Consider the following 12937-nt stretch of genomic DNA (forward strand, 5'->3'; position numbering starts at 1 on the left):
TCGCTCCATAAGACACACTTTTTTCCCCTCCAAAAGTGGGTGGAAATAAGGGTGCATCTCATGGAGTGAATACATCCAGCCGCTGAGAGAATTACACCCTCCCAGGTTCCTGGACTCTGCCCCATGCGCCGCAGCTCTGCCGGTGTTTGGTTGAATGAGTGAGGAGGCCAAGATGGTGGACGAGATGGTGGCGCTGAGCCCTTGCGGCTGACCTCACCTTCCATCCATGAAGAGCTCAGAGGAGAGTGCGGGAACTGCTGCAGCCGCCTGCCTCTACCAATAACTTCTGGGACAGCGGACTGGTGTCCTGCTGCTCGGGGAGGAGGCAGAGCTCTAGGACAAAGAGCCGCCGGCGCCTGCAGCCGCAACTGCCGGACTCTACCCATAACTTTCGGGGCAGCGGACTGGGACTGCCGCTGTCCTGCTGCTTGGGGAGGAGGCGGAGCCCGAGGTTGAAGAGCTGCCAGCGCCTACAGCCTCAACTGCCGGCCTCTACCCATAACTTCCAGGGCAGAAGATTGGGACCAGGACTGTCCTGCTGCTCGAGGAGGTGGAGCCTGAGGACGAAGAGCTATCGGTACCTACAGCTGATAGAGGCCCCCCCCCAGCCAAAGCAGCACACCAATGCCAGAGTCCCCAAAGCTGACTCAGGCTCTGTCTGCACTTTTAAAGTGGATCATTGTCTTTTTTCCCAAGGTAGGGCAGCGTTTGTTTTAATTTAATTTTCAGTGTTTTTAGATTCAGCCCTCAGCTGGTCTTTGTATTGCCCTGGTTTGTCATTTCTTGCTGTGCTATATTTACTTTTTTGCGGTTATAAATCTGTTCTTTTTTATATTGTAAACTGAATTGCAAATAATTGCAGGATACAGAGTCTGGCAAGGCGTGAGGGGGGCTGGGTGCAGAGCCTGGTATATATTAGTACACAATTTGGTTCAGAATGGTTTTTTTTCCTCCTCTAAATCTAGGGTGCATCTTATGGTCCTGTGCATCTTATGGAGCAAAAAATACGGTATGTTTATTTGTAACCTGCCTAGTGATAAGGTGGTATAAATGTTTAAATAAATATGCCCTTGGTTTCTTTTAACTATTTTCAAGCATGTTGGATAAATAATGATGAAACACATAGGACTGGAAGCTGCAGTCACTGCAGAGGGAATTGGAGGCACGGTACAGAGTACCATTTCTGCTCTAAAATCAAATTAAGATGATGGCAAACACTAGTTGTTTGCCTTGGGCTTCATAGCTAGCAGAAGAGAATACAGTGGTGCCTCACACAACGAACTTAATTGGTTCCAGGAGCAAGTTTGTTATGTGAAACGTTCGTTATGTGAAACGCGTTTTCCCATAGGAATACATGTAAAAAAAAATAATTCGTTCTGCAGCATAAAATATGCTAAGATGACATAAAAAAGATAAATTTTTTGTTATTATTTTTATTTAGATACATCTAAAAACATACATCTCCCTGTCCTTTTACTTCCACTATCTTCCTATCCCATCTCTATTCCCTTTTGTCCCTCTCCCCATGATCAATCATCTCACCACCTCTCTCTGCCCTCACCCTCAGGGTTCAAGATTGCTTCCACTCTTTTTCCTGTTGTTCTCTCTGCCTGTCACCCTATGATTTAGCATCCCTTCTGCCCTTGTCCAATATTTCCCCTTCTCTCCCTCCCTCTCATCCCCTGCTCCAACATGTGCTTTCAGCGGCCTTCTCCCCCCTTAAGCGTCTTTTCTTCTCCACTCCACCTTTCCTCCCTCCCTGCCTCCACCTTTGTGGCGCTTTTGCACCCGACCGACAACAGAACAGGCCCGGTCGGACAAATCTCCCTGTCCTGTAGCCGCGAATCTAAATTACCTTCTTACAGCAGCTGGATTATTGAAGCTGCTGTAAGAGGTAATTTAGATTCGCGGCTACAGGGCAGGGAGGTTTGTCGGCCGGGCCTGTTGTCGGTCGATCGGGGGACCTGACCATCTGTGCACATTCTTCGGGGCGGACCGCCCCCTCCCCCCTCTTTCGTTCGCCATTGCCTTCTTCCTACCTGCCCTGCCGCAGCCGCACACAGCCGACCGGAAGTCTTCCTGATGTCAGCGCTGACGTCGGAGGAAGGGAGGGCTTTGCTTAAGCCCTCCCTCCGACGTCAGCGCTGACATCGGGAAGATTTCCGTTCGGCTGTGTGCGGCTGCGACAGGGCAGGTAAGGAGAAGGAGACTACCCTCGCGGCTCGACCAACCCCGCTGCGATCCAACCCCGCAGGAACCCCGGAAGTATGCAGCTCGGGCGACTTCGTTGTGTGAAACGAAGTACGTTATACGGATCACGACATAAAGTTCGTTGTGCGCAGCGTTCGCTGTGCGAGGCGTTCGCTGTGCGAGGCACCACTGTAGTTAGTTATCACATGGAATAGATTCCTGTGACTTAAGTATTTTCCTTTTCAAATTATTTTCATTATTTCCTATTTAACAGAATGTTGTAAAGAAATTATACACAAAGGGTCAAGGATGTCAGTCTGTCAAGAGCAAAACAGCTCTGAAACTTTAATGGAATAGGATCAAAATATGCAGTTGAAGAAAACATGATGAAAAGTTACTCATGTAAGAATGTACCAAGTCAAGCTAAGGGATACAGAGAAATAAAGCCCCCCGCAAAAGTCCAATGTATTTCTTTGGGAGCTGCTCCAGCTTATGCAGCATAGAACCACTTACATTTTTGAAAAGTAGCAATTACCTAACTGCTTCTCGTCTCCTATTCTTCCATTCACAGACATGCAGAGCCAACATGCACAGAGATGCTAAGGGTGGACCATCCCAAAGCTGGAAATTTACTACTGCTATGCTTCAGATTGAAGGTACACACATATATACTTATACAAACACACACAAGTCTGTCAAGCCCTGACCAATTTCAATAAAATTTGGGATATATTACTTGAATACATTTGAAATAAGCCTACACACATCATCCACCTCACTTAACTTAGACATCACAAACTGATGGGACCTTCTGCTTCCTGACTGCAGAAAAAGAGATGGAAGAGGAAAAGCATTGAATATGTTTTGAAGAAATTGAAAGAAACGGGCTTAACTTATTGCTAATCTCTTGCAGTCTCTGAAAACCATAACCTTTCTCCAAATACAATGTTTGAAAATAAGGATCAGATTCTCCTGACTGAAAACCATGCCAATTGTTTATGGCAAATGCATGTGTCATGACAATCCCTTCCTGTTTATTTTATTTTTCGCTTTCTTAAAGTTTCTGTACTCTGTATTTCCTCTGACTATCTGCATATTGTAACTCGCTGAATGTCCAGCTCTCTTGACTGTAAACCACCTAGAAGTCGCAAGATTGTGGCGGTATAGAAGAATAAAGTTATTATTATTATTCCTTTTACAAATGTGTAGTGTGGGTTTTAGCGCTGGCAGTGGCGGTAACGGCTCCAATGCTCATAGGAATTCTATGCGCTATGCGCTCATAAAAGAGGGGGAGTGTTTGCTAGGTGATGGCAACATCATTTTGTTGAGGTGGCTGCTGTGAGTGTGTAGGTTTTTTGCAAGTTTATTCAGGATGATATATGTCAAATTTTATTGGTCGTGTTTTGACAGTTATGAAGAAAACAAGCTTTGTAGAATTTTTTTTTTTTAAACTATGTGACTGTCACACAGGTAGAGGCTTGGGACTGACTACTCTGAATTGAGTAGAGAAAGAAAAGATCCTCAAATATCAAGAAAATCTTGTCAGAATAACACAGAAATATTTCCCATCATTGTGGATGCCTCAGGCCTGATTAAAAGAATTTTCAAGCACACCTGGGTAAGTTGCCTAGAGATATAATATCTTATGAACTCCAAATTAAAGATCTCTGTGATACGATCCAAGCACTACAGCAAGCGTTAGCAATAAATTTGAGAGACTGAGATCATACCCTGGCTTAGAAGTAAAGTTCATTACTACAATGGTATGCATAAAACTTAATCCAATATAAAAGGTAACAAAAACTAATAGCACAGCTATATTTCAATTGTTACCAAGCCTGGCAGTGGAAGAAACCTACAGAGTATTTAGCAGTCACAAACATGTGGGGGAAAAAAGCCTCAAACTTAAGGAGCAGCATAACTACAGAAACTTCTAGCTGCCTTCAATCTTATCACTGGCAAAAAAAAACCTCCACAAATTACTTGTTCTATATCTCAAAAAGGTCCAAATCACTGTCTGTGCACAGGAAAGTTAGAAAAAAGCTTATCTTTAGCTGGAGACTCAAACACTCAGTTCATCGTCCCCAATTGTTCACAAAATCTTCAAGTCTTTAAATCTTCAAACACTCCAGTAGCTCCAGAAGTTTCATTGCTCCAGCAAAAGAATTCATAATCCTGACAAGGATCCTTGTTTCGCCAGATCACCCGGCTGCATCAGGGGAAGTCCTTCAAATCTGTTCATGTAGCTGGAGCTACTGGAGTGTTTGAAGATTTAAAGACTTGAAGATTTTGTGAATTTTGGAAGAAGTAGCCTAGTGGTTAAGAGCTACAGTCTCGGAACCCTGAGGTTGTGGGTCCAAACCCCATGCTGCTCCTTGTGACCCGGGGCAAGTCACTCAATCCTCCATTGCCTCAGGTATGCTAGATAGATTGTGAGTCCACCAGGACAGATAGGAAAAATGCTTGAGTACCTGATTGTAAACTGCTTAATCTTAATAGTTGGTATATCTAATATAATAAAGCCCTAAGCGCGCATGTGCACTCCCACCTGCGTGCTCCCGTTTTCTGTGAGCTGTAGGGACCCGCAGGTAGGAGTGTGCATGCGCGCGGTGGCGCAGGGCCTCTCGGCCGCGGCGGCTCTTGCTGTCTGAAGGATAAAGCCTCCCTTCCTGTAAGTTTGCCGTCGCCGCTGCCGTCCTTCCCCAGAACCCACGCCTTGCTGTCTGAAGGATAAAGCCTCCCTTCCTGTAAGTTTGCCGTCGCCGCTGCCGTCCTTCCCCAGAACCCACGCTCGAAAAATGGCCAATCACCCACTGCGCATGGGAGCACCGCCCCGACCGGCTCCTCCAGGCCGACGACGCGCACAGGCCTAAGTCAGCCAGCCAAAGCAAAGGATCTGACGCAGCAAAAATGGCCGATCCCAAAAGTAGCCCTGCATGCCGCTCCACCTCTGATAGCCCCAATCACCTCCCAAGGCGCCCGATGGACAAAATCGGTCCTGGAGGGAATAGAGAGCTGAGGCTGAACAGCTTGAATGAGGCAAGAAGGAGTGTGCCTATACCTTTAATAAAGGGGAAGGGAATGCTGCTGCACAGGGAAGTGGGGTGGGGGGTATGTAAATGTTGCTTCACAAGGAACTGGAGTTGGAAGACATGATGCTGCTGCACGGGGGGGGAGGGGAGACAAATGTGCCATGGAGCAAGCGTGCTTTGCTTTGGGGGGAGGGGTGTGCTGGGGGGCCAGGGAGCAATTTTGGATTGCTTTGGGGAGGATAAAGAAGGGGGCCATAGAGAAAGACAAAGAAAGGCAGGCAGGCAAGGGGCCACAGGGAGATAGAAAGACAGCGGACAGGGTGAGAGACAGAAAGAAAGACAGACAGACAAACAGGGGGCCAGAGGGAGAGAGACAGACAGAAAGAAAGAAAGACAGACAGTGGGAGGGAGAGAGAAAGAAAGAAAGAAAGAAAGAGACAGGGGCAGGGAGAAGCACAGACAGAAAGAAAGACAGACATACATATATTCTAGCACCCGTTAATGTAACGGGCTTAAACACTAGTGTGTGTGTATATCCTTGTGAGGAGGAAAGATAGGAATAAGCAAGTAAGCTTCTGTTTGATCCAATGAGGCTAGAAATTTCCGCAGTGCTACCGTCTCCATGCGGAAGCACCGCATCCTTAAAGCTGCGATGACTGACTTTAGGTCCAGTATTGGTCTCCAGTCCTCTGAATCTCTTTTGGGCACAATAAAGTATGTGGAGTATCTTCCTAAGCCTGATTCTCCATCTGGTACGGGTTCTATGGCTTGAATATCTAAGAGTTGCTGTACTGCTGCTCGGACCTCGAGTGTCTTCTCCAGGCATCCGGTTGGAAAATTCAGAAATAAATCTTGCAAGGGATGAAAGAACTTGAGCTTGTAAACTATTTAAATTATGTCTAACACCCACTGATCTGAGAAAATCTCTACCCAAGCCTCCCAAAATTCTGATAGCCTCCCCCTATTTGCAGAGAGAGAGGGCTATCAACCTGGCATCGTTGCTGCTTCTTGGAGGCTGCTGAGGAGCATGAACCATAAGAATAGCTTTACTGGGTCAGACCAATGGTCCATCTAGCCCAGTAGCCCGTCCTCATGGTGGCTAATCCAGGTCACTAGTACCTTGGGCAGAAAACTGAGGCGATACCCTTGAGAAATTATGCTTAGGACCCATTTGTCTGTCATGATGGCCTGCCATACAGAAAAGAAATGACTGAGCCGACTCCTACTAGCAAGGGGTCAAAAACTAGCAGTAGACGGAAAGTATCTAAGTGCTAGAGGACTGTTTGTGATCTCTCGGCCGCAGAGTAGGCAGAAGATTAGAAATGCTGAGGGTTGGTTCTATTGTAGGGAACAAATCGTCATCTAGGATAGTACTGTTAGAAAAAAATGCTAAAGGTAGGATCTGCGGTTAGAGGTAGAGGGTGTAGATTGGCGATATTGCTGAGATTGGTCTGTGATGTGCTGATCAGCCCCTGATATTGCTGAAGTCGAGTCTTTTAGGGCTTACAGCTTTGTCTTTTTTTTTTTTTTTAAAGAATTATTTCAATTTCTTAAATTTGAATTCTATGGACAGCTGAAAATACATGTTCAGTGAATTGTACAATTTGACAAGACCGAGGATGGAACCTCATGGGCACAGAGTGCAGAAGCTGCAAAGCTCCCCTGAACATGACTGCAGAGTGAAGTCCATTTCTGGGTAACACGAATGACATTACCCAAGCGTGGATCCATTCCCCACCTTGTTCACAGAGAAATAAGAGTATGACCATTTGCTTACTTTAGAGCATAATAAATTCAGGGGGCTCACTACTTGGCTTTATCCTACCTCAAACCTCCTTGATAGAAGCATGACGATGCTGCAGCATTCCTTCTCAACGTTGCCTTCATGGGTTCAGTAAGCATAATTCCCAGCAAAAATGAATGAAAGTGAATTAGCATTACTGATCCCCTCTCCCAAGCCAGTATACTAGCTACTTAGCACTTCATAATACGTGCGCTGAAAAGGTTTCGGATCACTACAGTAATTTCCCTTTGTTTATCCAGTACTTAACCCAGCTGGAATTCTACGCAACCTCTCTTGCAAATTAAACCAGTTATTATTGTTAAGCATACTCATTTTTTCTGGGATATAGATGAACATACCAGTTCATGGCTCTGAGGTTTGCCTTGCAGTTTCTGGTGGTAGTCAAAGGTTAGTCTGTCCAGTACAGCATGCTCTTCCTCATCCACTGCTGCCATGGAACGTTCCTTGTTAATTTTATCGATGTCAATCTGTTCCTCACCTTCGAGGACTGCATTCCACCAGTACTCGCCATTCTTGCTCAAGTTAATCTGTGTGTTTTGAGAGAGAAAAAAAGAACATGATTCTACAAATAAGCAGTTCATTTTGGTTTTCAAACCGCACCCAAGCATAACATGGCATCTCAAAAACATACAGATAATGTAAAATAAAAATCTAATACCAATGCAATTATGTCAGATACTGATGGCTCCACCTGGGAAACTGAAATATTGATCTTGTAAATATAAACAAGCTGGAAAATCCAGAAACAAGAGATGTCAAAAAAAAATCAACCAAGGGAATAATTTATTCAATCAATAATTTAAAAAGTAATAAAATTAGATAAAGGTCTATAATATAATGTCCATCTTGGAGAAGTGTGGCTAAAATATTTCTAGATTGTCTAATTTTATGACCTTTTTTAATTATTGATTGAATAAAGTATCCCTTTTGGTTTATTTTTTGACATCTCTTTTGCCTCTTGTTTCTAGGTTTCTATATGGTAAGTTGGCAAGATGGCTCAAAAGACAAGTAGAGACAGAAAACAATATGGGAAGCTTGCACCACCAAATGCCTGTACCTGTTTTGTAGATACACTTTGCTTCCAGTGATGCTAACCCAGCAGCTTACTTCTAGCAATTGAAAAATACATGGTATGTTACAGAGCTGGAAAAATACTGGTTGCCTAGGCTACTAAAATTTGGCAAGTTATCTAGTACTGCTCCAAGCTTGAGAGGGGCTGTCTCTAACAGCTTAGACTCCACTCAAAGAAGCTAGGTCTTGGGGAAGGAAAAAAGCTGTCTTTAGGAGGCGGACGAGGGAAAGCTGGAGGTAGATGGATGAATCAGATTAACTGCAACTTCTGGTACACAGTGCAGAGTAAAGTCTTACTGGCAGCTTTCTCCAATTCCTCTCACCCCAATTTGGTGTGATCCTTCTTCCTCACAGAACAGCTGTGTTTCTTTCTAGTGAATACATTCTTATCTGTTGGCTACTTCTTAAGCTTAAACCATATTATGCCCTATTGCTGCATGGGCCCAGCCAATTTTTGAAAATTCAAAACATTGGATATAACTGGGGAAAAAAGGAGGGGGGGAGGCACGAGAATGACATTGAGTGGGTGAGGTAGGGGGGTCCCATATAAATGATTCAAGAAAGTCTCCTCATCTCTCTAGTGCATACCAAAGTCATTTTTATGCACAGAAGAACAGAAATCTTAAAATTTTATTTCTTTAAAACTTGTATACCACCCCATCTGATCAAAGGACAATCAAATCAAAACAGTATATAAAATATCCAGATTGTCAGTACATCAAATAACTCATAATCTATTGCAATCAAAAAGGATCAACTTCAGCAAAGTTATTTACCTTTAAGTAGGTGTTGTCCAAGGACAGCAGGATGAATATTCTTACTGTTGGATAATGTCACCGATGGAGACTGACACAGAGAAGTTCCCTAGGGTTCTTTTCTAGAAGCATTTAGAATAGAGGTGAGTATGAGGACAAAATATGGTCCTCATCCCCACCTGTCCCCAGTCAATTCTATTCTGACCCCATCCTATCCCATCATATTGATACTGTTCCCTCACCATCCCTATAGTTCTATTTCCTATCCCTGTACCCAACCCCCATTTAAAAGATCTTGTAAATTTAAGTAAAACATAAAATACATTCTATAAATTGTAGGAGCTTATGTAATTATTTATTAGTGGCCTGCTATGAAATCACATAATAAATAATATGAAAGTTCCAATGTTGTGTAGATGATGGAGGAGGAAGTTGGACAAATGACTAAGTACAGTATTCCCCTGAAATTCGCGAGGGTTCCTGGAATGGAACCTCCGCGTATTTCAAAAAACCACAAATGCGGTTTTTCGCCTGTCAAAAGGCAGGGGAGGGCAGCTGGAGCGCTGGCGGGTGAAGAAAATCACTCGCGGTCTGCTCCAACCGCCTCTTCCTGTAGTAAAGTCGGGCTATACCAATCAGGAGCTGCTTTGACACGCAGCTCCTGACTGGTGTAGCCCGACTTTACTACAGGAAGAGGTGGTTGGAGCAGACCGCGAATGAGTGAGTCCGCGATTCGCAAACTTGTGGGGAAACACTGTACCTGAATGTAAACTGCCTAGACAATTAATAGGTGATATATAAATAACTAACCCCACCCCCTTTTACTAAACTGTGATAGCGGTTATTAGTGCAGGGAGCTGCACTGAATGCTCCGTGCTGCTCCCGCTGCTCATAGGAACTCTATGAGCGACGGGAGCAGCTTGGAGAATTCAGCGCAGCTCCCTACACTAATAACCGCTATCACGGTTCAGTAAAAGGAGAGGTAAAATAACTAAAATAAATTATGGTAATGGAAAAGTTGACAGCTTTGTTACCAGAACTTAGATAGATTTGAGGAACAATGGGAAGATGTCCAGTCTTATTTGACTCAACAACATCCTCCTCAGTAAAGATCCAAGCAAAATTTTTTTTTTCTGCTATGGCCTTGTCCTCCCAGAGATATTCTGAGAGACATTTCTCTGAGTAAGTGAACATCATTTTGCTCTGTGCTTTGACAATTTAAAAGAATGATATAAAAGAGAAATTGTATGTTTTACTGAAAAAAAAAAGTTTGATTTTACAAAATCAACTTTATTAACTAGTTTACCTCCCCATCCCTTTTACAAAATCATAGCACGGTTTTTAGCGCCGGCTATGGCAATAACAGCTCCAACGCTCAGAGTTCCTATGAGCGTCGAAGCCGTTACTGCTGCAGCTTGTGCTAAAAATTGCACTACAGTTTTGTAAAAGTGGGGTCATAGTGAAAATCCATTTTCCAAATAGTTTTAGACATTAACTTTCTGTCAAAGGTTGAAACATAATTGTTACTGTCTATAGAATCAAAGTGAAGGGCTGGGTCAGAAAATAGTTGAGTGAAAGATGACAGAGGGTAGTGGTCAATGGAGATCGCTCCGAGGAAAGGGATGATACCAGTGGTGTGCCTCAAGGATCTGTTCTGGGGCCTGTTCATTTAAAAATTTTTATAAGCGATATTACTGAAGGGCTGTCAGGTAAGATTTGCTTCTTTGCGGATGATACCAAAATCTGCAATAAAGTAGACACCCTGGATGTTGTGAATAACATGAAAAACGAACTAGCAAAGCTTGAAGAATGGTCTGAAAGTTGGCAGCTAAAATTTAATGCTAAGAAATGCAAGGTCATGCATTTGGGTTGCAAAAACCTGAGGGAACGGTACAGTTTAGGGGGTGAAGAACTTATGTGCTCGACAAAAGAGCGGGAATTGGGTGTGATTGTATGTGATGATCTTAAGGTGGCCAAACAGTTTGAAATGATGATGTGAAAGCTAGAAGGATGCTAGGATGCATAGGGAGAGGTATGGCCAGTAGGAAAAAGGAGGTATTGATGCCCCTGTATAAGACTCTGGCGAGACCTCATTTTAAATATTTTGTACAATTCTGAAGACTGCACCTTCAAAAAGATATAAAAAGGATGGCGTCAATCCAGAGGAAGCCTAGTGGTCTTCATCATAAGGTGTATGGGGGCAATCTTAAAAATTTCAATATGTATACTTTGGAGGAAAGGCAGGAGAGGGGTCATACACTCGATATGATCTTTATTTCTATACCTCATAAATCCAGCTTTTCAAGTCCACAGCTACTTCAAGTACCTTGGTTGGATCACTACTTTGGGTTCCTTTTATAAAAGTACGCTAGCGGTTTTAGCGCATGCACTGGATTAGTGCGCGCTAGCCGAAAATCTACCACCTGCTCAAAAGGAGGCGGTAGCGGCTAACGCACGCTATTCCACGGGTTAAGGCCCTAGTGTGCCTTTGTAAAAGGAGCCCTTTATCTCTACCTCTTATCTCCTTTCTACCCCCTCTAATTCGGTTCCACCTTTAATTATCTCTTCCAGAGACTATGATAACCTAAAAAGCTAACTCCTCTTTCACTTCAACTTGATAATGACACCTTTGATTCAGAAGATCCAGATAAACAATTAAAGATCTGGGACGATGCTTGTCGTTCCTTACTTGACAAATTAGCTCCAATTACTACCCGTACTTCTTAAACACCAGTTACGCTCCCTAGAACGTAAATGGCGAACTAATCCTACAGTGTCCAACCTTAATAAGTTTAAGGAACATTCAAAATACTACAAACAATTAATAAATGTATCTCTAAAGCAAAAAATTCTGCTGCCCTATTTTCTATCCTTAAAAAGCTAACACAATTTAAATGAAAACAAATCTACACTAACGCCTCCACCCCCACAGCTCAAAACTTAGCAAACTTCTTTTAAAAAAAAATCCTCAAAATCCGGTATTAAAAATAAATCCCAAAATTTCTACTGTTTGGAGGACAGTACTCCAATGCTCCTATGCTCATCTTGTTCATATTTTTCTTTACCTTCCTTAAATGATATTTTGCGCATTATGCAGTCTCTAAATCCTAAAGGATAAATCCTCCTTTCATTCTGAAACAATACTTTTCAATTTTTGGCCCATTTATACTCAAACTAATACACAAAAGTCTCGTCACAGCAAACATTCTATTATATACCCCACGATAAAAAATAACAATGGCAATAATCAAAACTGCTCCAATTACAGACCAATCTCTACCCTTCCTTTTCTCACTAAAGTAACAGAAAAAAATCATTTTTAATCAAATTTCAGACTATTTTGACAAAACTTAAGCTTTCCATCCCAATCAAACAGGCTTTCAGAAAAACCATTCTACAGAACATGCACTAATAGGTTTAACTACATCCGTACAATATTTCCTGGATCAGCATAAATCAGTTATCCTCATTTCATTAGATCTTTTAGTGGCATTTGATACAGTAGATCACCAACTCCTACTTCAAAGGCTAGCTGCGGCAGGAATCTCTGAACAGGTTCTTGATTGGTTTACTTCCTATTTTATAAACCGTACTTCTGTTGTTTCGTTAAATAACTCCATATCATCAGCTACAGTGTTCTCCTCAGGGCCTTTCAGCCGGGCGCTCCGCCCAACTAATTTAGATGAGTGCCCGTCTGTAATCTCGATCGCAATCCTGCTGCTGCTGCCGCCTTCTGCTCAACATTTTAAAAAAAACCCTTCTCACCGGCTTGGAGATTTACCGGGCTGACTCGGCACAGCCTGAATCGCAGGAGCCTGACTTTTTTTTTTTTTTTTAGTTTTTAACGCCAGCAAGCGACTTGAACCCATGCTCCGGGGCTCTAACATGTGCATGCCGCTTCTCTCCGAAACCGGAAGTCACGTCCTGAGGGAGGAAGAGAAGGGAAGTCGGCATGCACACGCCCCGGAGCATGGGTTCGCTATAGGAGACAGGTCAGCTTACAACTTGCTCTTGCTTGCTTCGGGCTTTCTTCGCTGCCGGATCCTGCCTACTTTCTGTTTCCGAAAGTAGGCAGGACCCGGCAA

General features: G+C 43.3%; 1 protein-coding gene across 3 annotated transcripts in view; it reads right to left on the reverse strand.

Moving 5' to 3' along the window:
- Positions 1–12937, reverse strand: part of NUDCD3 (NudC domain containing 3) — an 84604-nt gene that overhangs the window by 9440 nt on the left and 62227 nt on the right. For all 3 annotated transcript variants that reach the window (XM_033947858.1, XM_033947856.1, XM_033947855.1), the window contains exon 6: positions 7365–7553. In XM_033947858.1, the coding sequence (XP_033803749.1) occupies positions 7365–7553 (189 nt within the window). The remainder of the gene's footprint in view (positions 1–7364; positions 7554–12937) is intronic.

This window comes from Geotrypetes seraphini, chromosome 6 (genome assembly GCF_902459505.1).
Source record: "Geotrypetes seraphini chromosome 6, aGeoSer1.1, whole genome shotgun sequence".
NCBI classification, from domain to species: domain Eukaryota; kingdom Metazoa; phylum Chordata; class Amphibia; order Gymnophiona; family Dermophiidae; genus Geotrypetes; species Geotrypetes seraphini.